At 30.1% G+C, this 25,900-nt stretch overlaps 2 protein-coding genes across 3 annotated transcripts in view; one reads left to right on the plus strand and one right to left on the minus strand.

The window, feature by feature from the left end:
- The window catches only part of LOC143190363 (uncharacterized), a 108,345-nt gene extending 83,106 nt beyond the window's left edge, over window positions 1-25,239 (plus strand). The window contains exons 2-3 of the mRNA XM_076394606.1: window positions 24,729-24,892; window positions 24,947-25,239. Coding sequence (XP_076250721.1) covers window positions 24,729-24,892; window positions 24,947-25,198 — 416 coding nt within the window. The 3' untranslated portion in view covers window positions 25,199-25,239. The remainder of the gene's footprint in view (window positions 1-24,728; window positions 24,893-24,946) is intronic.
- Window positions 1-25,900, minus strand: part of LOC143190362 (cytochrome P450 6k1) — a 33,839-nt gene that overhangs the window by 1,496 nt on the left and 6,443 nt on the right. The window contains exons 1-5 of one of the 2 annotated variants that reach the window (XM_076394603.1): window positions 16,821-17,225; window positions 14,312-14,658; window positions 11,901-11,930; window positions 11,627-11,844; window positions 5,868-6,083 (exon numbers count right to left, since the gene is read on the minus strand). In XM_076394603.1, coding sequence (XP_076250718.1) covers window positions 5,868-6,083; window positions 11,627-11,844; window positions 11,901-11,930; window positions 14,312-14,658; window positions 16,821-17,081 — 1,072 coding nt within the window. In that variant the 5' untranslated portion in view covers window positions 17,082-17,225. Of the gene's footprint in view, window positions 1-5,867; window positions 6,084-11,626; window positions 11,845-11,900; window positions 11,931-14,311; window positions 14,659-16,820; window positions 17,226-25,900 lie in introns of those variants that run through there. The other variant, XM_076394604.1, reaches the window with a different exon arrangement.

The following is a 25,900-nucleotide window of genomic DNA, read 5'->3' on the forward strand; positions in this document are numbered from 1 at the left end:
GCATCTACAGTAGACAAAGTACGTAGATTATATCTTTCAGTAGTTTTATATTCACACTCGGCGTAAAGATCTAAATATTCCTAAGTTGAAAGATATTGTCTTAATTATGAAGCTTCGTACACTGCACTATCGTACTGCATTATCGTTCTGTATTATCGTACTAACAAAACTCAAAAGTCGAAATCGAATCTTTAAATAGAAACGCCTGATTATATATACAGAAAAACCTATATTAGAAGGATATAAGCTAAGTCAGGATCGGATGGGGAGAAATTGAAAAGTAGATTGAGGGAAAAGTTCAATTTTCAAAGGCAACCCTGAATTTGCGCAAGAATGTTCAAAATCCCAGCTCAAATTTCTAAAATCAAATCAGACATTTTAGCTGTTTAGCTGTTAATGAAACAAGAGTTTGCAGATATTTATAGATACTTTTTAAGCGAGAAAATGATCGGAGTACTTGGAAGTGAATACTTATCTATATATTAGTCGGTTTAATTATTATTGCCTCCCTTTTTGACAAAAACTGGGGCACCGGAACATTTGAAATTTGACAAGGTTAAAACTTATATAGAAGAAGAATATTTATGTCTAAACTTTTTGTGTAATATCCAATACAAATAAATAATTCTAATAAAATCAAATACCCTGAAATAAAACAATCAAGCTGTCAGATCGGTGAAACAAAATATAAAAATAGTTACTCTAAACACTAAGCTCAAACAATGCGAAAAGAATAATATAATTTTGTGCAATATACAAAAAATTAAAGTACCAAATCTAAACTAATATAACTGTTTGGGTTCGGTTAGGTTCTTAAACTAAAATAACGAACAAAACAAATCGAATTTGTTTCTCGGCACCGACTTCAAAATGGTCAGTTGGTAGTATTTAGAATAATATTGTAAATAGATAAATAGGTTTAGGTAGGTATTAAGCTAAATTGTGTGTATATAATAGAATATAAAATACGTGTAGTAGATAGGTTAAATGAGGTTTTTGTTTATGTATTATTTAGTTATTACAATGATTATTATGTACATATTTTATTTTAATATGTTTTTTTTGTATTAAAAATCTTTTTATTTTAAAGTTTGATTATTATTTAATTTTTAGTGAATTTCTTGTTTATTTTTTTAAGTCGGTTCAATTTTTTTGTTAAAAATATTTTATTATACAAACACTGTTAAATATGAGCAAAATACAATATATTTGCTGCAAAAATTCGATTTTCCGAATGAAATATGTTTAAACATAATGAAAATAGCTCCATAATATGTTATTATAGTACAAATACAATAAATAGTTTTAGGGACAGAATAAGAATGGCAAATAATAAAAATAAATAAATAAAATGTGACTATAAATCTAAGCATTTGATATGCGCAAATACAGCCAATTCAGACAAAAAATAAATGAAAATAACAATAGAACGCAAACCCCATAAAATATGTCATATAAATTAATTTTAAAGGATTTACAACGGATTGTATTATTATGTATTAAGTCGTAGCGGATATATTTCTAATCAACTTCATGTTGAGACCTCGCTAAATCGATTCGCTTTTTAGTATGTATCATTTTGTTGAAGTGTGAACAAAAAATTCATGTTCAACGTAAAATGTTTGAATTTTTAAATCGAGATTTGAGGGAATTTTTACTTTTTTTTATTTCCTTTTGAAGGTACGGCAGAAGATTGCTTATAGCAACCATCGATTTCAACAGGTGAATACTGGTTTTATTTTTTGTATTTATTTTTATAAATTTTGATGCGCGGATTTGAAGGCGTTAGTTGATGATGCTTCGTGTAAAACGCAAGAAAAATTTGCAGAGTTATTGGGAGTAAAAAAAGAAACGATTTCTAACCGCTTGAAAAATATGGGAATGACCCGAAAACTTGGATATTTTAAGGGAAATGCTGCGTCAACGATAAAATCGGAAAGGTTCTTTGCATCGTATTGCCACTGGTAAATATTATGTTTAAAACCTGGTCGTGCATCAACATCAACGGCAAAGCCGAATATCCATGGTACCAAATTAATACTCTGTATTTGGTGGGATCAGCTTGGTGTAGCTCCTAAAACCTAATGAAATAATATTTGTTTGACCGCAGCGTTGCGCGAAATGTTATCGCTTAAGCGTGACAAATCTTGAACATATATGGAAAAAATGGTGAAAATATATTTGGAAATATTAAAATGGAAAAAGCAAACCCGTGTTCTCTAGACCTTTCTCCTCTTGATTAGTACTGGTTACAATATATGAGTTGTGATCTGTCTAAGCAGTGCGTCAGATGAATGGACCAAAGTGGGAACCAAAATGAGCCAAGTCGTGGATAGCCTCAAAAGATACATCATTCGTTCGAGATTGAACTCGTAAATTACTATAAAAGTCAAAAAAAGTAGCGGCTATCGATAACAAAAACAAAATCTATTCTTTCGACAGTTTCTAATAGATGATTATTTAATATTAAATATCATACCCAATACATACGCTTAAAAATTCTCTCGATACGATTTAAATGATTTTCGTCTAAAAACTGTCGTCTGATAAGCTTTTAAAAACTGAATAATGAATCATTCGCAAGAACGAAGGCGTTAAATCCAAACAAGAAACTATTTAGAGAGGGGTTGGCTTCCGACGGCGGAGCTCAGCTGGGTCCTTCATAAACTTCGTTCAATTACTGTTGCTCCGGTGCTCTTTAAAAATCAATTTCGTTTTTCCTCGTCCTCATCCGAGAACAAAAAGCCCAGCTAAAAGGCATGGGTTCGCCAGTGGAATGTTCCTTTTATTTTCTTCTAGAAAGCGGTGTCTTAGCTTTTACCTTGTCGTAATTATATTTTGTAAAGAGCAGTAAATAGTGAGTATATATATATATATATATATATATATATATATATATATATATATATCAGGGATCAAGGATCGGAGAATACGGTAGGTGGGGTATATATTACATGTTCCTAGGGTGTTTTTACCAGTTCTATAACATGGTTGTGTCTGCTTGTATTCTAGCCGCTTTTCGCGCAGTGTTCAGCTCAAACTCATCAATTGGAGTCGATAGCGAAGTCCATTGATGATTCGCCAGCAGTTACAACAGCTTATAGTATATAACACCGAGCTGATCCTACAAAATAACAGGTCAATTGAAAAGTCCCCGGCCTACCATAGTAAAACACATTTCTTTTTGGCAAAATTAATATTTTCTATTCAACATAATTCCCTTCAAGGTGATACACTGATTATAGCGACTCTCCATCTTTTCGATACCATTTTTGTAGTCCTTTACTTCAAAATAAGCCTCATTTTCAGTGATCACCTCTCTATTCGACGAAAATTACTTCCCAGCAAGCATTGTTTTGAGGTCCGAGTACAGGAAATAGTGGGGGCCAGATATGGAGAATACGGTAGATGAGGAAGAAAGTCGAAGCCCAATTCATGGATTTTTGCCATCGTTTTCGCTGACTTGTGACACGGTGCAGTCTTCGTGAAGCAGCATTTTCGTTTTCTTCAAATTCGGTTGTTTTTCGGCGATTTCGTCCTTCAAACGGTCCAATAACGCTATGTAATAGTCGCTGTTGATGGTCCTTACTTTTTCAAGGTAGTCAATGAAAATTATTCCATGCGCATCCCAAAATACAGACGCCATAACCTTATCAGCCGACTGTTGCGTTTTCCCATGCTTTGGAGCGTATTCATCGTGTGCAGTCCACTCGGATAACTCTCGATTGGACTTCGGAGTGAAATGATGAAGCCATGTTTCATCCACTGTTACATATCAACGCAAATACTCGTGTTTATTACACTTGATCATCTTCAAACACTGCTCCGAATCATCAACTCGTCGTTGTTTTTGGTCGAAAGTGAGCTCGCGCGGCACCCACTTTGCACAGAGCTTTCTCATACCCAAATATTCGTGAATGATATGATGTGCACGTTCAGTTGATATCTCTAGAGTGTCTGTTATTTCATTCAATTTCAATTTACGGTCATTCAAAATCATTTTGTGGATTTTTTAAATGTTTTTGTAACAACCTCTTTTGGGCGTCCACTGCATTCACCGTCTTCGGTGCTCATTTCACCACGTCTAAACTTAGCATACCAATCCTTGATTGTTGATTTTCCTGAAGCAGTATCCGGAAACTCGGCATCAAGCCAAGTTTTTGCTTCAACTGTACTTTTTCCCTTCAAAAAGCAATATTTTATCAACACGTGAAATTCCTTTTTATCCATTTTTTTCACAATAACAAAAGTTGCTTCACTCAAAATGCTATAATTCACAAAGGCTTCAACAGCCTTCGACAGCTCTCAAATTTATACACGCATATTTTGAGGATTAGAGTTAACTAAAACCCATATGGGTTTAATTCTAGTAGAGCCATCTTTTTGTTAGGCCGGGGACTTTTCTATTGAACTGTTACAGAGCACTAGCTAGGATCAATAGATATTCGGCTTTGCTATTGATGTTGATGCATGACTCAGGAGGTTTCCATGGCTTTTTCATTTTATGGTGTTCGCAATTTGCATGAATAAAATAATTTTGAAAAACAAGAAAAAAATCATAACATAGTATATTCAAGTTCTTAGAATCATTAATAAATAAGCAATAGTTATTGTTAGTAACCAAAGTGAAGATGCACCTAGTGGAAAAAAAATTTTTTTTAATAGTTTATTGGACTATAAAGGATATAAACTCCAAAGTATTCAAAATCCTACTCGAAATGTGATTGCCGGTATTCCTTTGAAAAACCGGTCTAAAGTTTTGTAACCTATAATGCTTTGGGCATGTGTATAGCAAATAATGCATTGAATGAGAAAACATGGATTTTAAATATGGAACAATGCCGAATATAAAAACATATTTTGAAAATAATTTTAATATAATAATATAGTGCGGCCTGTGAAATATTTTAGACTTCAAAGTGTTGTAAATAAAGCATAAAGAACTGTGGAAAAGTGTTTATTATTCAAAGTATTCATAATTTCAACCGGTTTTATTATTTGCATAAAATACCCTCGAAAAGTTTCCGTCCATTCTAAGGCGCTCCTTTAACTGAAAGCTTCATAACGTAATAGTTACATTTGGAGTTTAAAACAGTTAGTAATGTCTCATGTGTGTGTTAGCTATGGCCAAATATCAAGTTTTGTTTATGTACAGGAAAAACATTTTAAATAAACATATCTTCCTCGCAAAAGACTATGTTATTATTTAGTATATGGTATATATTATACTATATAGAGTGAGGCAATAGTTCCGCTACCAATGGAACGATTATTTTCAATAAATATTGTCACTATTTCTGCTCGTTCTTGTGGCGTATATTTATATATAATTAAATTTGGACATCTACACAACACAATGGTTTAAACGAAACTGAGCTAAACGTCACACAACCAAGATGGCGCGCAATTAAAATGATAGCGGGACTTTTGCCCCACCTTAGTGTCAAACGAAAGTAGTAACAGTTTAAGAGCTGTGGCGAGATTTAATGAAGAATATTCGAAGTCCTAATTGGTGAATAAGATGATGAGCAATAGCTAAATTGGTTGAATGCTGTAAAAAAGCAGAACCAGTTTATTTTTTACAAAACTTGTTTATCTACTTTTTTAGTGTAGTGGCACATGTGTAATTGCTAGTCAGAGGACATTGTACAGGGTTAATTAACTATTATGTAATTTAAGTATTAACTATTTGATTCTTCTTCACAACCAAGGGTTAAACATTCTATACAATCGAGTTTTAGAATCGTATATTTCCGAATGAACAACCTGTCCAATCATTACTAGTTTTAAATTACAAGAATCCTCTGGGGAAACAACGTCGTCGAAACAAAACTAATAATTTTAAATATAATATAATATTTACTAACCTAGTATTATAAGATCCAGGTACTTCATATCACTGAGACTATCATAAGTCAAATTACCATCGTTTCCTTGAACTGTCGATATAATTTCTTCACGTAGCCTTTCTTGTATGTCGGGAGCCAGACACAACTCGTAAAGGATAAAAGCCAATGTACTGGCTACTGTCTCAAATCCAGCAACAAAAAAATTGACTGCTGCCGCAATTAATTCAATTTCAGCTTAAAAAACAAAATTAGATGATTTATGATAACAATCGATATTATACCATTTGAAATAAGATGTAAAAATTGATAAAAAGTTTGACAATTAATTTCCAGTTATAGTAGATTTCCTGCAAAATGAATACAAGGCAAAACATTAAATATCAATTGATTTTAATACACTCATATATTGAGTTAAAAATTGATCTTTTTTTATCAATATTTGTCTAAAAATAACTTTCTTGTGTCTTTTAATGGAGAACGATTCGCTTTCTATGATCGCTTATATTATATAGCAAATCATTATAGCTTAACAATAGGAATTTTAAGGGTTCCTTTTTTATTTTTTTTATATAGATCTTTTTTTTACAATTATAAAAGCCCAATACGCTTTTTGTTACAATTCGATGTAAATATTGCTTTCTTGTTATTTTCGTCACATTGTTGTTTCAAAATAACATTTCTCTGGCTACAACATTTTTTCCGATACTTTTATCATCAGAACATGTGGGAGCTATTTCTTTCAGTTATATAAATTGATTTTAAACTTTTACTTATCAACTGATACTTAATAAAATCACTAGTATATCTATGCTGTTATATATTTTCTTAATTAATTACATTTTTAAATATTAAATATCATTTGATTTTATATGATACACTCATATATTGAGTTAAAAATTGATCTTTTTTTTATCAATATTTGTCTAAAAAGTAATTTTCTTGTGTCTTTTAATGGAGAACGATTCGCTTTCTATGATCGCTTATATCATATAGTATATCATTATAGCTTAACAATAGGAATTTTAAAGGTTCCTTTTTTATTTTTTTATATAGATCTTTCTTTTACAATTATAAAGGCCCAATACGTTTTTTGTTACAATTCGATGTAAATATTGCTTTCTTGTTATTTTCGTCACATTGTTGTTTCAAAATAACATTTCACTGGCTACAACATTTTTTCCGATACTTTTATCATCAGAACATGTGGGAGCTATTTCTTTCAGTTATATAAATTGATTTTAAACTTTTACTTATCAACTGATACTTAATAAAATCACTAGTATATCTATGCTGTTATATATTTTCTTAATTAATTACATTTTTAAATATTAAATATCATTTGATTTTATATGATACACTCATATATTGAGTTAAAAATTGATCTTTTTTTTTTATCAATATTTGTCTAAAAAGTAATTTTCTTGTGTCTTTTAATGGAGAACGATTCGCTTTCTATGATCGCTTATATCATATAGTATATCATTATAGCTTAACAATAGGAATTTTAAAGGTTCCTTTTTTATTTTTTTATATAGATCTTTCTTTTACAATTATAAAGGCCCAATACGTTTTTTGTTACAATTCGATGTAAATATTGCTTTCTTGTTATTGTCGTCACGTTGTTGTTTCAAAATAACATTTCACTGGCTACAACATTTTTTCCGATACTTTTATCATCAGAACATGTGGGAGCTATTTCTTTCAGTTATATAAATTGATTTTAAACTTTTACTTATCAACTGATACTTAATAAAATCACTAGTATATCTATGCTGTTATATATTTTCTTAATTAATTACATTTTTAAATATTAAATATCATTTGATTTTATATGATACACTCATATATTGAGTTAAAAATTGATCTTTTTTTTATCAATATTTGTCTAAAAAGTAATTTTCTTGTGTCTTTTAATGGAGAACGATTCGCTTTCTATGATCGCTTATATCATATAGTATATCATTATAGCTTAACAATAGGAATTTTAAAGGTTCCTTTTTTATTTTTTTATATAGATCTTTCTTTTACAATTATAAAGGCCCAATACGTTTTTTGTTACAATTCGATGTAAATATTGCTTTCTTGTTATTTTCGTCACATTGTTGTTTCAAAATAACATTTCACTGGCTACAACATTTTTTCCGATACTTTTATCATCAGAACATGTGGGAGCTATTTCTTTCAGTTATATAAATTGATTTTAAACTTTTACTTATCAACTGATACTTAATAAAATCACTAGTATATCTATGCTGTTATATATTTTCTTAATTAATTACATTTTTAAATATTAAATATCATTTGATTTTATATGATACACTCATATATTGAGTTAAAAATTGATCTTTTTTTTTTATCAATATTTGTCTAAAAAGTAATTTTCTTGTGTCTTTTAATGGAGAACGATTCGCTTTCTATGATCGCTTATATCATATAGTATATCATTATAGCTTAACAATAGGAATTTTAAAGGTTCCTTTTTTATTTTTTTATATAGATCTTTCTTTTACAATTATAAAGGCCCAATACGTTTTTTGTTACAATTCGATGTAAATATTGCTTTCTTGTTATTGTCGTCACGTTGTTGTTTCAAAATAACATTTCACTGGCTACAACATTTTTTCCGATACTTTTATCATCAGAACATGTGGGAGCTATTTCTTTCAGTTATATAAATTGATTTTAAACTTTTACTTATCAACTGATACTTAATAAAATCACTAGTATATCTATGCTGTTATATATTTTCTTAATTAATTACATTTTTAAATATTAAATATCATTTGATTTTATATGATACACTCATATATTGAGTTAAAAATTGATCTTTTTTTTTTATCAATATTTGTCTAAAAAGTAATTTTCTTGTGTCTTTTAATGGAGAACGATTAGCTTTCTATGATCGCTTATATCATATAGTATATCATTATAGCTTAACAATAGGAATTTTAAAGGTTCATTTTTTATTTTTTTATATAGATCTTTCTTTTACAGTTATAAAGGCCCAATACGTTTTTTGTTACAATTCGACGTAAATATTGCTTTCTTGTTATTGTCGTCACGTTGTTGTTTCAAAATAACATTTCACTGGCTACAACATTTTTTCCGATACTTTTATCATCAGAACATGTGGGAGGTATTTCTTTCAGTTATATAAATTGATTTTAAACTTTTACTTATCAACTGATACTTAATAAAATCACTAGTATATCTATGCTGTTATATATTTTCTTAATTAATTACATTTTTAAATATTAAATATCATTTGATTTTATATGATACACTCATATATTGAGTTAAAAATTGATCTTTTTTTTTATCAATATTTGTCTAAAAAGTAATTTTCTTGTGTCTTTTAATGGAGAACGATTCGCTTTCTATGATCGCTTATATCATATAGTATATCATTATAGCTTAACAATAGGAATTTTAAAGGTTCCTTTTTTATTTTTTTATATAGATCTTTCTTTTACAATTATAAAGGCCCAATACGTTTTTTGTTACAATTCGACGTAAATATTGCTTTCTTGTTATTGTCGTCACGTTGTTGTTTCAAAATAACATTTCACTGGCTACAACATTTTTTCCGATACTTTTATCATCAGAACATGTGGGAGCTATTTCTTTCAGTTATATAAATTGATTTTAAACTTTTACTTATCAACTGATACTTAATAAAATCACTAGTATATCTATGCTGTTATATATTTTCTTAATTAATTACATTTTTAAATATTAAATATCATTTGATTTTATATGATACACTCATATATTGAGTTAAAAATTGATCTTTTTTTTTTATCAATATTTGTCTAAAAAGTAATTTTCTTGTGTCTTTTAATGGAGAACGATTCGCTTTCTATGATCGCTTATATCATATAGTATATCATTATAGCTTAACAATAGGAATTTTAAAGGTTCATTTTTAATTTTTTTATATAGATCTTTCTTTTACAGTTATAAAGGCCCAATACGTTTTTTGTTACAATTCGACGTAAATATTGCTTTCTTGTTATTGTCGTCACGTTGTTGTTTCAAAATAACATTTCACTGGCTACAACATTTTTTCCGATACTTTTATCATCAGAACATGTGGGAGGTATTTCTTTCAGTTATATAAATTGATTTTAAACTTTTACTTATCAACTGATACTTAATAAAATCACTAGTATATCTATGCTGTTATATATTTTCTTAATTAATTACATTTTTAAATATTAAATATCATTTGATTTTATATGATACACTCATATATTGAGTTAAAAATTGATCTTTTTTTTTTATCAATATTTGTCTAAAAAGTAATTTTCTTGTGTCTTTTAATGGAGAACGATTCGCTTTCTATGATCGCTTATATCATATAGTATATCATTATAGCTTAACAATAGGAATTTTAAAGGTTCCTTTTTTATTTTTTTATATAGATCTTTCTTTTACAATTATAAAGGCCCAATACATTTTTTGTTACAATTCGATGTAAATATTGCTTTCTTGTTATTTTCGTCACATTGTTGTTTCAAAATAACATTTCACTGGCTACAACATTTTTTCCGATACTTTTATCATCAGAACATGTGGGAGCTATTTCTTTCAGTTATATAAATTGATTTTAAACTTTTACTTATCAACTGATACTTAATAAAATCACTAGTATATCTATGCTGTTATATATTTTCTTAATTAATTACATTTTTAAATATTAAATATCATTTGATTTTATATGATACACTCATATATTGAGTTAAAAATTGATCTTTTTTTATCAATATTTGTCTAAAAAGTAATTTTCTTGTGTCTTTTAATGGAGAACGATTAGCTTTCTATGATCGCTTATATCATATAGCATATCATTATAGCTTAACAATAGGAATTTTAAGGGTTCCTTTTTTATTTTTTTATATAGATCTTTCTTTTACAATTATAAAAGCCCAATACGTTTTTTGTTACAATTCGATGTAAATATTGTTTTCTTGTTATTTTCGTAACATAGTTGTTTTAAAATAACATTTCACTGGCTACAACATTTTTTTCGATACTTTTACCATCAGAACATGTGGGAGCTATTTCTTTCAGTTATATAAATTGATTTTAGACTTTTACTTATCAACTGATACTTAATAAAATCACTAGTATATCTCTGCTGTTATACATTTCCTTAATTAATTACATTTTTAAATATTAGATATCTATTAATTGGTATTACGTTCCAAATTAAGTTATTTGTTGTTTGGGTGTTTGTTAAATCATAGTAGTACAAATTATTATCAGCTACCCATTTGTTTAATCCAAATTATTAACATAAATTAATAATCGCATAAGGACTTAAACAACAAAATAAATTAAGTGTTTATACATATTTGTAATATATTATTTGTTATAACCCATATCTGTTAGTTAAGTTAATTTTACGGTTAAGCAATTTTCTGTATTAAGAAAAATATTTTGTCATATCTCAGCGAGCGATAGAAATTAATAAACCCTCGCTTTTGTGACTTACATAATGTTTATACATAAACTCAATTTTAGAATTTCTTTTCGCAAAATAACGATTCTTTTTTTATATTAGTATTCTCCATATCTCTTTTTTTGACCTGATGACTTTTGCGATATTATTAGTGTTAATAAACATAATTATGTGTCTGTTATATAATACAACAATACAAGTTTGTATTCGATTTCAAATTTCTTTCGTTTTTAATTTTCAACAAAACTGCAAAGGGTTCGGTAAAAAGTGATACCAAGGGAGTAAATGAACTCAAATATATGTAAAAACTTACAGAATTTATCCTCGGATTTATCAGATTTTTTCAGATCTATTAGTATATCAATCAGATCTTTTTCCTTAGCATTGGTATTCTCTTTTCTGGTATGTAACACACAGGTAACGATATCTTGTAAGGTTCGCGATATCTTCGGGTTCACCAGGTATATGTCGAAGAATTTCATCAAGCCGGGAAAGAATCGGGCAACGAAAAATCGCAGCCTGTTTTCTAATCTGAAATATTTGTCTTATACTGTTATCGAATTCTTTTATCGCATAATTAAAATTACCTTGGATCAAATAGTTTCCTTCCCAGTTCCCTAAAATATTTGACAAATTAAATATATTCTTTGAATGAAATGCTTTGTTCTATAATATGAGAATGTTGATAATCTTTGATAATTAATCAATTAGACAACCTACACGTTTATATAAAATTATATTGGCAGAGTGAATAAAAAAATGTCGATTTGATAGATGATATTTTGAGCTTTACAAGAGATGGTTTATTTAGATAGTTATAACACGTATTTTTCAGTCACTATCAGTATTAGATGTATGTGCAATTTCTTTCTGTTTTACAACGGTTGGCTGCTCTTGTAACATGGCAAATGTGGTTCTCGTTTGTACCACTAATTTTACTACGTTAAATGTGCCTTTTCAATGAGCATTGATCATCAAAATATTAACCCATAGTTTTACTCCATTATTACTTTATAAAGAGAAATATTGCAGAAAGGCTTACTATTTTAGAATTATAATTGAATCTATGTAGGATCAAAAAATTAGGAGAATCGATTGTCACAAGTCTCTATTGAGGCGAATTTTTCACTAACAAAACTAGAAATGAATTTCTCAGAACAGAAGTAAGCATGATAGTCACATGATATCAGGTAGATACACAAGAAGTTCCCGGAAAGTCTAGCGAGTCTCTGTGATCTTGATGGTATAACTCATTAGTTCACAGCTCCGCGCAATTTTCCAAAGCCTCTCGCCGTATTCTGACTACTATCTCTGACGAAATAAATTATCGTTAGGGAACCATAGGTGAATTTGGTCTGGATGGATGTGATTAAACTTTTGTATTGAAATAACAGACATAATCGAGGAAACCGTACCTGCACTTGATTTGGGACCTGTAATAGAACCATGCGTTTTTAGCCTCTAACCTGGTATTACCGCCGAAAATAATAATGAGGAAAATCCGTAAAATATAATGTACAAAGATACTAAAATCAAACAAAACCATCAATGGGGAACAATGTTACTGACAATATTTCACTTATGACAATGTTCAGCATCATATTATCTGACAACTCATTTGGAATTTTGGAAGATAGCGTATGGTAGTTATACGCTCTCTGCTGTAGAAACCAGGAGGGGCCAGTTCTGACTACCACTTGTTTAAACTGGTGTAGAATTACTCTTACAGTTGTATACTAATAAGAATTTAAATAAATCTATGTATAAAATGTAGTACTATCGATAGGCAGAGAAGATATTTAGGTTTAGATATAAACTATTAAAAGATTAATAGTGATGTTAATAAAATATGAATCAAATTCAAAAATAATAATATTTTTTAATTTGTTTGTGCGTATAAAGTTACTGCATATATTTGAATTTATATATACTATTTTAAATAAACTGAATAATAATGACTATTTAGTACGTTTCTAAGTTTTCTATAGAAATACTTTGATGTAAAAAATTTTGATGCTTAATACTCGAAAGTGGAGGAAGCTATTATGATACCAAAGTCTGATAAGCAATTGATTGATGTTAAGTCCTACATACCAATTTTTCTATTAGCAATTATGTTTGAAATTGTTTGAGAGTATAATACTGAGGAGAATGAAGCATTGGTAAAAGAGAATAACTTAACCCGTAGCAATCAGTTTCAAACAGGCAATTAACCAAGTCTATAGAATGACGAACATCATTGATTGTTATTTGGAAAGTAAACAAATATGTGTGGTTTTCCTAGATATGGCAGTATAGTAATATAGTAATATATAGGGATATTAACACAATATATCAAAATAAATTCTCCCGAATCACAGAAGAGCATGAATATTTCAAGATAAAAGGCATACTCGAATACATCTAAGGATGCTCCAAAATACCACATTCGATCTTATCCTCCAACTAATCTATAGCGGTGATATAACTTAGCCAACATTTGCACTTGCTATAGCACTATTAGTAGTGCATAAGAACCAACAAGCATTTATAAAGTAATTTCAGGTAGTTAGAGATAAAATTTACTTAATTATAATTTATAATTATTTATGAACACTCGCATACTTTTCAGCTACTAGATAGACAACGGATCGTGAACTACGAAATCGAATTGAAAGAATACCAACGTAAAAATCAAAAATGCAAAACATACTTATAAAAATTGGAAAAAATCTGGATGAATTAACATTTCATTGTAGGAGATTATTAGTTGTTCCTAACACTATTTGATGATACCCAAATATATCCAGAAACCAACTCACTCTTAGATATTTATAAAATATAATACGTTAATTCCAAACTAAATTACAAATCTTATATATTTTATGATATAGCAAATATTAATGCTTAATACATAATGACGCAAGTAAAGCGTTAATTAGTCTTTTATTAGCACGGACTTCATTTCACTATATAAAACCAAAATTACTGTCTTACCCACCAAAAATTTGGTACGCACCTAAATTCTGAATGTTCATTTTCGAAAGTTCTCGCATTCACTGCAAATGCACATTTAGCAATTACGTTAATTGTGTATTTACAGGCGATTTCTTTCATTTCGGTTGGGTGGGAACAATGATGTTGCTTCAATAAATCGACCAAGTGCTGCGCCTCATCAAGCACCAACGGAAACATAAGCTTCAGCTTGCCGGACGAAAACACCGGCGTCATCTTTGAGCGGATTCTCTTCCACGATGGATTGCTTTTGGTGAAGAGCAGATTAGCCATTATTTCGTCATTTTGATTGATCACGACTGTTCGGTTATCAAAATATGAAAAGTCTTTCACTATTATATCCTTGATCATCTAGTAAAAAAAAGCTAGTGTTAAAATTTCCTTATTTATTTAAGTGAAATTGAATAAACAAAACATGAAATAATATGTTACATACGATTTATTATAATATTATAGTGTTATTTTTGTCAACATTTTTGTCAATCAACTTCCCAAACAACAGCTCTTGAGTTTGATCACTGCTGCGGATTCATTAATGTATTTGGGAGCGATTATATCCTTATATGAAAGAATATGTCCCTTTGCGGGCAACTGATATGGAAGATCATTTCTTTGTGGTTATTTAACAAAAGTGGCAAAAAAAATACCCAATATCATTATTATTTAGAGAAATTATAGAGGATTAAGCAACCAAATCTAAAACAAGGGAAAATAACCACAAAATAACAGCTGGTGAAAGTGTACTAAATAAATTGGGTCAACAAACAAACAGTCAAACATTTTTATGGTCAATTGCGAAAATGAAAGCAAACCGTTAATTAGCAAATATTTTCAAATCTCTTTATGTTGACGGATATGATACCTAACCTAATTCAAATATAAATGAAAATAGAGTTATAAACCCAATAGCTTCACCAGAAATCGTCAATGAATCTCTGAAAAATTTCAGCAATAAAAAACCTTCAGGGTCGTATTTTATAAATGTCCAAGTACTTAGTCAATCGTCCAATGACAAATTATCGTATCAACCAAAATCGTTACTATCAATAATATTTATACTTTTCAAAAAGTCGTTCTTACAATGCCTTAAATTAACTATTAAAGAAAAGCAACTAATTGCGAGTCGCTAAGTTGGGTTTAGAAATAAACAATTTAGAATTCATCAAGTACATTGTGTTACAAAGTAATAGAAAAAATTTGCATAAAAAAAAATAGAGAAAAATGTTTCTGAATGTATTCCAAGCTTGAGACTAAATGATAAAGTTTGATATGAGGATCTCCAATATAAATTGCTGAACAAAGTACCTAGCCTAGTTAACTAGTTTCTGAAACACAATATTTTCAATCGTCATTTCGGAATAAAATAAGGTGACGAATAATCAATTTTGAAAAATGTTTGCGCGGTGCACTACAAGGTAAAGTTCTTGAATCAATATTTTATTTACTCTATATATATATATATATATATATATATATATATATAATATATGTCTCTCTATATATGTATAAACAACTGCCAATAACACTACCTGGTAGTCTAAGAAATGGCGAACAAAATCGAATGCTACAAAGTCTACAATATGGATTTGAGATATAAATAGATTATCAGTTACTATTATTTGTAATTTCAAATAGATTATCCGCCAATGGTTATTGCTTGTGAAGTAATTCCATACGCGAACACAGCTGAATACATAGATACAATTCTCCATGCCAATATCAAGTGAAAAAAGTATTTTAAAAGGAAAAAAGCACAGCATTAATAAAAAAAAATAGCTTAAGAAGAAATATATGGTGATTATTTGGAGGACAATTCGAAATAAGAATAATTAATTATATGTAACAATGATAAATACTATAATGATAAATAATACAATAATAATTAATACAATAATAAATAATACAATGATAAATAATACAATGCTATCTAATATAATGTTAAATAACATAGTGATAACATACGGTGTACAATTATTGAGTTGCTCAAAGAAATCTAACATTAACAAGATTAAAACTTACTAAAACGAAGTTCTTCGCAGCATATTAAGGACCACATCAATAAGTGCTCCACCAAATGTGGTAAACCATCAAATGAAAATTAAAGTTAGATTTAAAATATTAGACTCTAAGAACCATATGAGAGAATATGAATAATATTTACTTTTAAGTTACAACAATCATTACTAATGAATGATCATTGACTAAAACGATCGATCTAAGTTGTATTATGGATATCTCAAAAGAAATAGGAAAATAATTTGAAAAATGGTTTCAACCTGGGCAGTTCGACATTCCTTTGAACTACTTTCTTATGACAAAAGGAATTTTATTACACTTATTTTAACTATAATTGTAGAATTATTATTTATTTTAATTATATACATCGCGAATTTATTGTAATTTAAAAGTTGAGACAGAAACTTCTAGAGAATATTCTAGAAAATATATAAATATCAGTAAACATGTATAAATATTATAAATATTAAAATAATCAATATTTTATAAAAACTTACCGTTGGTGATTTTATTACTAACATTGGTTGGGTGAACGCATATATTCCAAAATAATCAGAATTACATTCGTTATATTGTTCTTGCAACCAGTGACCGATGGTTTTCTTCAAAGCCAGTACTGGATAGAGATTGCCAAAAATCGAAGTTGGTTTCACGTAGGGCACATTTCGATTCTTCCAATACGAGAACTTCTTGATAAAATATCTACAAAGTAGGCCCAGAAGCACCGTTACCAAAAACAAACTGTATAAAGCACCCATATTTGTAGTATGAATTAGTTGGACTGGTAATAGAGTATAAATATAGCTAGTGTACAGAAAAACAAGTCCCCCAAGGATCGTTCTTGAATTCTAACCACGAGAAATGCCACTGTTGAATAATAATGATGACTTCCAAACTTGTTTATCTTAACACGATACAGGCAATGAACTTCAAAATTAATTACTGCAGTACCAGTTTGATCGGTCGCTAAATAAGTTCAAACCGGGCGTAAATCGGATCCACGAATTAATTACCAACACAATCTAAATAATACTAATCGTCGTTCATATCTCTTATCAAATTCTTGAAATAATAACACTCAAAGTCGACATTTCTTGCTACATATCATAGTGAATAAAACGAATGTTTAATTATATGAAATTATATCTATATATCTTGCTGGTGGAACCAAAAATGTGATTCTTAATAATATAGTAATAACTTTGATTTCTCTTTCTTGTAATCAATTAACGTTAATTTAATCGATATATTAGTACTAGGAAACTAGTATACGAAAAAAAGAAATCAACTGGTTCTAACTAAATATTTACTAACGACCATGGTGATGTTGATAAGCCCTTCACACATTTCTTTAAAATTGAATTATTTTCATTATTAGTATTATACCATCAGGGTAGACTTTACTATTATGACAATGTTTCTGAAGCTAAATAATGACCGGGTACAGTTCAACGGGTGAGAGGTATAAGTAACCATGTGATGACTCGATTTGATTTAAATAGTGATCGCCCAGTGATCGATAGTCGACCTCATTTTAAAAAGTTAATCATGTTTCTCTCATACCAGAATAAAGGGTGATAAAAATATATATTACTAAATCTTGTTTTCACAGTATTTTTAATGAAAGATCATAGGTTAAGACAGAATATATAAATAAAACTTTTTTAAAAACAGTTTTGAAATTGACATTTGACTTTAGCATGCATACTAAAATAATAACGACCACAATTAAGTAATTTGTTTTTTACAAATTAGAAATGTATATTAAAGGAATGTATGTACTATCATTTTTTAAATATGTGTTTATCTGGACTGGACCTACAGTTTAACGTGGGCTCTGAACTACGGTCCTCGGCATTAAGCCTATGGACTGGCGAGTGACCAACTTAAAAATCATCCCAAAAGACATCCGGTCTTACCCAACCTGGTTACAATCACAAACATAAATTTACGACCATGCCAAAGCAGGATTCGAACCCGCGAATATTGCAAAAGTCGGCAACGCTGGACCGTCGTGTCGCCTTTACCACTGCGCCGACCTAGCCGGCTTACTATCATTAAATTAATTATTGATCTTTCAAACCATAGGTTCAGACAGTAAATAATCAAAATAATTGATAGAAAATTAGTTCAAAGAATAAAATGACATCTAATCACAGATCTTGTAACATTAATCTTTAAACACCTTACTATTTATCAATGTTATAAAATGTTTGCAAATAAGCTATTAGTAATTCATGTTATCTATATTCGTTTTATATATTCTATCTATGCAAAGTATGTAGTTAGTTTCATTTAAGTGCTGCATTTTATTACTTCGTTAATGTATTCATATAGTCTATATCTTTTTCGTTCGAAGTCAGTTACTTCAAAAACGGTTACTTTCGGCTATATATATATATATATATATATATATATATATATATATATATATATATATATATATATATTTTTTTTTTTTTTTTTTTTTTTTCTGATGGATCTGATGATGGAATGGGGCGATATTAAGGGACAACTTCAACTATTTTTACAGCCACTTACAATTTTTTCATATATTCTTTATCTAAAATAATCAGATATTTGTATATAATGTTATTGCTAAAGAACTGATGTAACAAAAAATCGTAAGTAGTACAGTGTAAAAGCCATTTTCAGCTTGCTTTTTAAACGCTAACCATATCATATGAGATGTAGTAGAAGCATGGTAGGAAACTGTTTCAATGGTGTAATAGTTAGAACCTTATGCCCACACGCGGAGTTTGTGGATTTTATTTCCAAAAGGGCAGCTACTTTCTTTCTAGGTTGGTTGGAACATTTGTCAAACCACCTAAACTAGGTAGCGAGCGGGCCACAGGACTTGAAACATTAATTATTTTCAATCATTGTTTCTTTATTCCTGTTTTTCCTCATACGGATTGTACTTTTACTTGGGCTATCCATCGTAATACTTAATAAAATAGCTGCATAATTTATTGAATAAATATATAACACTCGAAAGAGAAAATTAAAGTATTTTTACAAAGAAAAATAGGAAAAAATAAATATAGGACTTCAAAAAATAAATAAGGAACTTATAAAAAATAAAAAATAATCAAACTTATACTTTCAACACAAAAAAAAACGTTTTAAAATAAAATATGTACGTAATAATTATTGTAATAACTAAATAAAAATCAGTTTGAAGTTAGTGCCGAGCCCTCAGACAATACAAAAATAATATAATATTATGATTTTTGCTCAGTCATTACAACAATGCCCAACAAAAGTAATGAATGTCAAAATTGCAATATATAATACTCCCTATAATATTCCCTATATATGGACAAAATACTAATCTATGTAGAAGAATGCGAACAAAATACACAATATGCATGAAATCACTTGTTACCAATGATTAGGCTCATCAAGACTATCACACATATTTTGTTTGTTTTGTTACAAAGTTAAGTAGATCGTGTTAGATAATGTTTATTAATAAAGCCATATTAGGTCAATTTATTGTATTTCTAAACTGTCACTACTGACCTAAAGCACTTGATGAAAACATAATATTTTTTATTGTTTATTGTTATAACAAACATAGCCATGTGTTTGATGGTTTGGAATATTATTGGAAATGTTAAAATGTATTGTTGAATGATATTTTTGAATGACTAAAATGATCTTTCATGTAATTTTGACTCTAGACATCTTTCTACTTTAATCAGAACAGTAAAATTCAGGGCAAATATTCTTTTTTATCGAAAAACTCACCTGATTTAAGACTATAAAAAAGTAATTTATACCACGAGGAATTGGCAGAGTCAAATTTAAAATTTTTTGTACATAATAATACCTTAGTGATGTGGCAAGTCTTTCCATATTTTGTGTTTTAAGAAATTCTTATATATTCCCATTATTTCCTTCATTATCCGTTTATCGTTATAGTTGAAATTTAAATTAAAATGAATTTACTTTTTATACATTATTGCACTTTGGTTTTCTGAACTAGGAAATATAGAGTACAGGAAAAAAGTTTTCAATAATTTTTAAGGTCTATAATTAACTAATTTTATCAAAAGCATGGGCATATGATTTGTAGAGTGCAATCTAAACCATCGAGGTATAGGAAAACATTTTTCGAAGACATAATATCGTTCTTATCGCGAATAATATCAAGATTTACGTTAAGGAAGTGAAAAGAAACCCTTTTTATTTTGCATAACAACAAACAATCACAACAAGGCTATCATAAAAATAATGTATGATCAACAAGTTAAAAAAGAACATCGAACAACCACCGTATTAACTTGACAGCCAGGTCGCCTTTTTCCTCTTACATAACCTCTCTTTCAAAAACATCTGCATATGCACGACATTTACTTATTAATAAGGTATTGGCTCAATTTTTGAAAGAGAGTATCTAAATAGTTTCGAACGAAATTTGTCCATTTTGTATCAATATCTTCGCTAATTGCTTCAATGATTTTTTTTGTGCTGGCCTAAAAACCAGGCGGTGGAATGCATCACGCATACCTGTTAACCTGAGTTAACACACAACTGGATACTGTTGTATGGAGGCGAAAGTTATGACTGTAGCGACGGATGAGGTCGTTTCAGCCTGGAAAAGGGGTGAGCTTGGCGGTGACGCGGTGCTAAGCTCCCAGCATGTCGACCAGCTCGCGAACAAGCGCGTTTTCAGAAGAACCTGAGCTGAGTTGTTGTTTGTGGAATGATTGAAATATGAAGTGCTTGATTTCTGGAGTGTCAGTTTCCCTATAAATTTCATTATTTCTGACAAACCATGGAGCGTTTAATATTCTCCTGAGATTGAATCCTTTTTAAATCGCTCTCTGGATTTGGGAATTCCGAACCGAACGCCGATCGAAGTGAAGACCTAGGTACGTGACGTTATCCAGCCATGGAATTATTGCGGTGTCGATCTTAAGTTGCGAGACGCGCAGTGCGTAACGCTTCTTATGGAAAATGATGGCCTGGGTTTTCAGGGTATTGATTTGCAACCTCCAGAATTTGAACCACTTGACAGCATGATCGAGCTGCTTCTGTAAACGTTTATGAATTGTAACTTCGAACCTGGCGGCCGTGAAGAAAGCAGTGTCGTCAGCGTAAAACGCGACGTCAATCTGCTCTTTTCTTGGCAGATCTGAAATAAAGAGGTTAAATAAGGCTGGGGCTGCTTCAATGATGTAAGGGGTGAATCTCTTCTTCACTTTGTGCTTTAAAATTCCTCATAATGGTACACTTATGTTAAGGTCTGGCGATTGTACTAGCCAGGGAAGAAGTTTGATCAAATTTCGATGCGCAACAATTCAAAACAGAACCTCTTGGCTGTGGGAGTGTGTGCTTTATCATATTTGAATATGAAAGGTTTGGCAGCAATATGCTAGTCATAGTCAACTTTATCATTAAATGTGTGAAGATATTCATTTCCAGTAATCTAGTCAGTCATGTGAATGGGAGAACCAAGTATATACCACCCTTATCGCCGCCCAAATAATAACGTAATCTCCCCATGCTTGATTATAGGAAGTAGGCAATCCAGATCATGGACTCATCTTTTGGTTGGAACAACCATCAAGTGTCTAGATTTTAAAATCGTTCTAGTCGCAGCTTCCATGAATGTTAGTTTTGATAAGCTCTCACCGTACTGTTCTTATCGAAAATGTATTCCTCCAGTGAGTGTTGAGTTCTGTTACCGTTTTTGCTGCGACAGTTTTTTGTTATTACTATCTTTTTTTAATATTTGCTGGTCTCGAAGCGTATAGTATACTGAAATATAACCTACTATTTTTTTTTGACTCGAAACCGCGAATGGAAATCCTGTTACGGATACCTGGTCGGGGAAGCCCGCAGGAATAAGCGAGTTAGGTTATGTGGAGACTGTCCACTAAACCCCACTCTATCAGCTAATCATATGACCCTAACTGACACTTTTTAGTGTTAGTAAGGATATGGCGTTGTTATCACACCATACAGCTCGCGGTACATGGGTTAATCGCTCGTCGGAGAAGGTCGAGACAATTTGGAGTTAGAGCACGACGGGGCAGTGTTGAATCCTATAGAATTAGGCCACGAAGAGCCGAATAAGTTCGGAAAGACACTGGAGCTCTATAGAATGACCGATCGAACCAGAATTTTGTAGAGGAGAGATTTTATTGAGAGAGGAAGCCTGCTGGCCCAGTTGATGCGCAAGAACTATAGATTGACAATACCTTGATCTTTCTGAAGGTACTTTTGAATCTGGGAGTTCCGCCTAAACTTGCGATCGAAAACAAGACTGACATAGGTGGTCTTTGACCATGGAATTTCGGCGTTCTCGATTTTGAGACGTGAAATGCTCTGTGCAAAATGATTCTTGTGGAAGAAGATGGACTGGGTTTTCTGTGTGTTGACTTGCAAGTTCCAGAAATGTAACCACTGGACCGTCTCATCGAGTTGTTTTTGGAGTTTGCCTTGGATGTGTTGTGCTACTCTCTACTGCTAATTAAACAAAGCGAGTGTCAGGGGGGAACCTTGCGGAACTCCTGCATCGATGGTTTTCCGGTTAGAGAGAATATCTTTAATCTTCACCTGGAACGATCGTTCTGACAGAAATACAATATTTGCATGTAAAGTGAGCAATACATACACGTCATATTGTTAAACCAAAGTAATATTGCTAAGATGACACAAGATGTTGTGTCTCAACTATGCCCTCTATATAGATCCCATTGAATTATTCGTCGAAATAATTGCGGATAAATAACAAACATGTTGTGTTTTACTTACCAGTTTTTAACTTTTTGACATAACATATTATATCGTTTACATATCATGTATTGATTATAATGAAAATATTTACAAAAATTTGCAAACTAAAACTATAACAGTAACGTAAAATAATTGTTATATATTATTATGTGATACTGGAGATACGGCGTAATAACAAAAATGTATCATTAAATTTGTTTACGTATTTGCTTTCTCATAAAATTGGATGCGTACATTGACGTTTGTTATTTATATTGCTGTCAATTATTAAAAAAATACCTTAATATAAATTAATACTGAAGATGCAGAAACAACCTTTAAGAGTTCAAAATGTATTTAAGCAATTTAGGTTTAATGTAAATTAGTGATAAAATACATACGAGTACATACGAGTTTCATTATTATGAGTATGCTATCAACAAACATTTAAACGGTAATATAGTACTGGCAGTATAAGAGAGTTCAGTTTATATTACTTTCTGTCATTTGTCGATACTGTTTAGTATATATCATGTTTAGTCTTACATTCTTTGAATGCCCTGCTTTTGTAATGCAATGAATTTGATAAATTGGTATTAACTAATTTTTCTTTTTTAATTTAATCGCATGTTTGTAGTAGTTTATGTGTAAAGAAATGAAGACTTTATATCGATAAACATCGAAATTAAATTCAAAACAAACTTACATAATCATTAACAAGTTTGAAATTTATAGAAATGATTAATAAGTAAGGAAGCTGATTAATTTGCTAACTTAAAAAAAGAGCAACTGAAACTGAAACTGGAAAGATAAACGCAAACAAGAAAAGAAACACTTTTTTTAATTGGACTTCAATATTAACCATTGTATTTAGTTATCATTTATCGATTTATCGATATCGATTTATCGAAGTTCATACTACGTATTTGGTGAGCCCCAAACCAGGTTTTATTGTATGAATTATTATATAACTTAATTGCAAACTTGATTCGAACGAAGGAAATTGTGTTATATTTCATAACATTTACTGAAATCCTAGACTTGAAGATCATCAAAGCCGTGAGACTTACTATCTGTCACGTCAGTTCAGCAATAACATTATACACAAATATCTGATCATTTTAGATAAAAAATATGTGAAAACATAGTACCTGCCTTTGAAATTTGAGGTTTCCTTCGATTTTCCCTCCTCCCACCACTGTTCCTGATTTGGTTCCAATCGAACCACATCGGAAGTGCACTCTTTCGAATAAAAAAACAATTTTGAAAATCGGTCCATATAATTGACAGAGATATCGGATATTTTTATTGAATTTAAGAGCATCATGTGGTTAATATTTGAATGATTTTTCTGAATGGCTGTGTTAAAATTAATAAACTGGATTTTAGACCTATACATCTGCACAGTTAGTAAAATAACATTGTACTAGTATACCAACAAGTATTATAAAACTTAATTGAAACCCCGAATTCTTTCATTTCCTTACAATTTACGCAAACGAGCTTTAACATTATATGGACATAGTTACTAACGACTAGTTACTAATATTACTTTATTTTATTTTACCTTTTTTTAGATACCTTTTTTTAAATCAACTTTTATTAATTGGAATTTGTAATATATTTTAGTCCTTGCAATTTGTTTAACCTTTGAAGTATATATTGTTTATTTTCAGATTGTATTGAGACCCAACATCGCACAAAAGCAGCAAGCGAGAAACAACACGATCTCTGGTGTTATCGCTGCGATTCCATGGTCGATGGCGAAAAATGTCTGGATTTAGCAGGAAATCACAGCCATCTTCATTATAAATGTCACAAGGAACAAAAGAAATGCCAGGTAATTTTGTATTTGAATGCTTCATAAGTGGCTATCTACGTACAAAACTTTTAGGTTAGGAGAATCTCAATGTCAACTAGTACCGAAGAAATCACTGGCAAACCTAAGTTATGGCTCTTACAAAGGAACTGTTCGGAAACATGCGAGTCTGGTTGCATAGTTATAGGGGAACGAACCAAATTACACTCGTGCATCACGTGCTGTGACGAACACAATTTCTGTAATGCGGGCAGTCCGGCTTCCAGACCTCGGCTTATTTTTACACATATTATCAGTTATCTGAAAGGTTTCTTGTTGAATTTATAGTGCTCACTTGAACTATTTAAAATAAATAATGTGTAAAAATTGTTAGTACTTTTTTTTAATTGATGTCACTCTCGTAAGCACACATATAAATATTTTTTATCTAATCAAATACTTTTTTTTATTAAACTTTACAATCCAAAACTAATCTTGATGGATATTAATTTTTTACATTTCGTAAAAAATATTTTAAAATTATTTTATTTAAATAAAAAATTAAAAATTAATAAGCTACTCTGTCATTTACTTTTTATATCAAAGAATATAAAAATATTAAAATTATATATGTTAGTTGCCAATTTATTAAGGGAATTTCTGATTTTTCAATTCTACAGCATTTTACAATTTTGGGAATTCTACAAATTGCGATGAAATTCCGACACACACTAGTTCAGTCGTGTAATAGTTTAGGTACTTTTGATTGTTATTCAACAGTTTAAATGGAAAATTAGGCATTGGAAAGCACACACGTTTCAAAGAACCTACAGAAATTCTTTAAAAAATATAAAGACGCTTAAAATGGAGAATCGCCTAGAAAACAACGAAAAAAGCATGTCCGAATTACCGGCGAAATACTTAAAGGATGTACCAAACTGTTAAATGAACGATACAAAAGAGTTTAAAAATTTCGTAACTATCGGCACAATCAGAATAAAAATAACTATTCAAAGAAAAATAGATGAAAATTACTAACATTTCTTGTAT

The sequence above is a fragment of the Rhynchophorus ferrugineus genome, unplaced genomic scaffold (genome assembly GCF_030347505.1).
Source record: "Rhynchophorus ferrugineus isolate W39M unplaced genomic scaffold, kcgeb_rfMv2 rfM2, whole genome shotgun sequence".
Lineage (NCBI taxonomy): Eukaryota > Metazoa > Arthropoda > Insecta > Coleoptera > Curculionidae > Rhynchophorus > Rhynchophorus ferrugineus.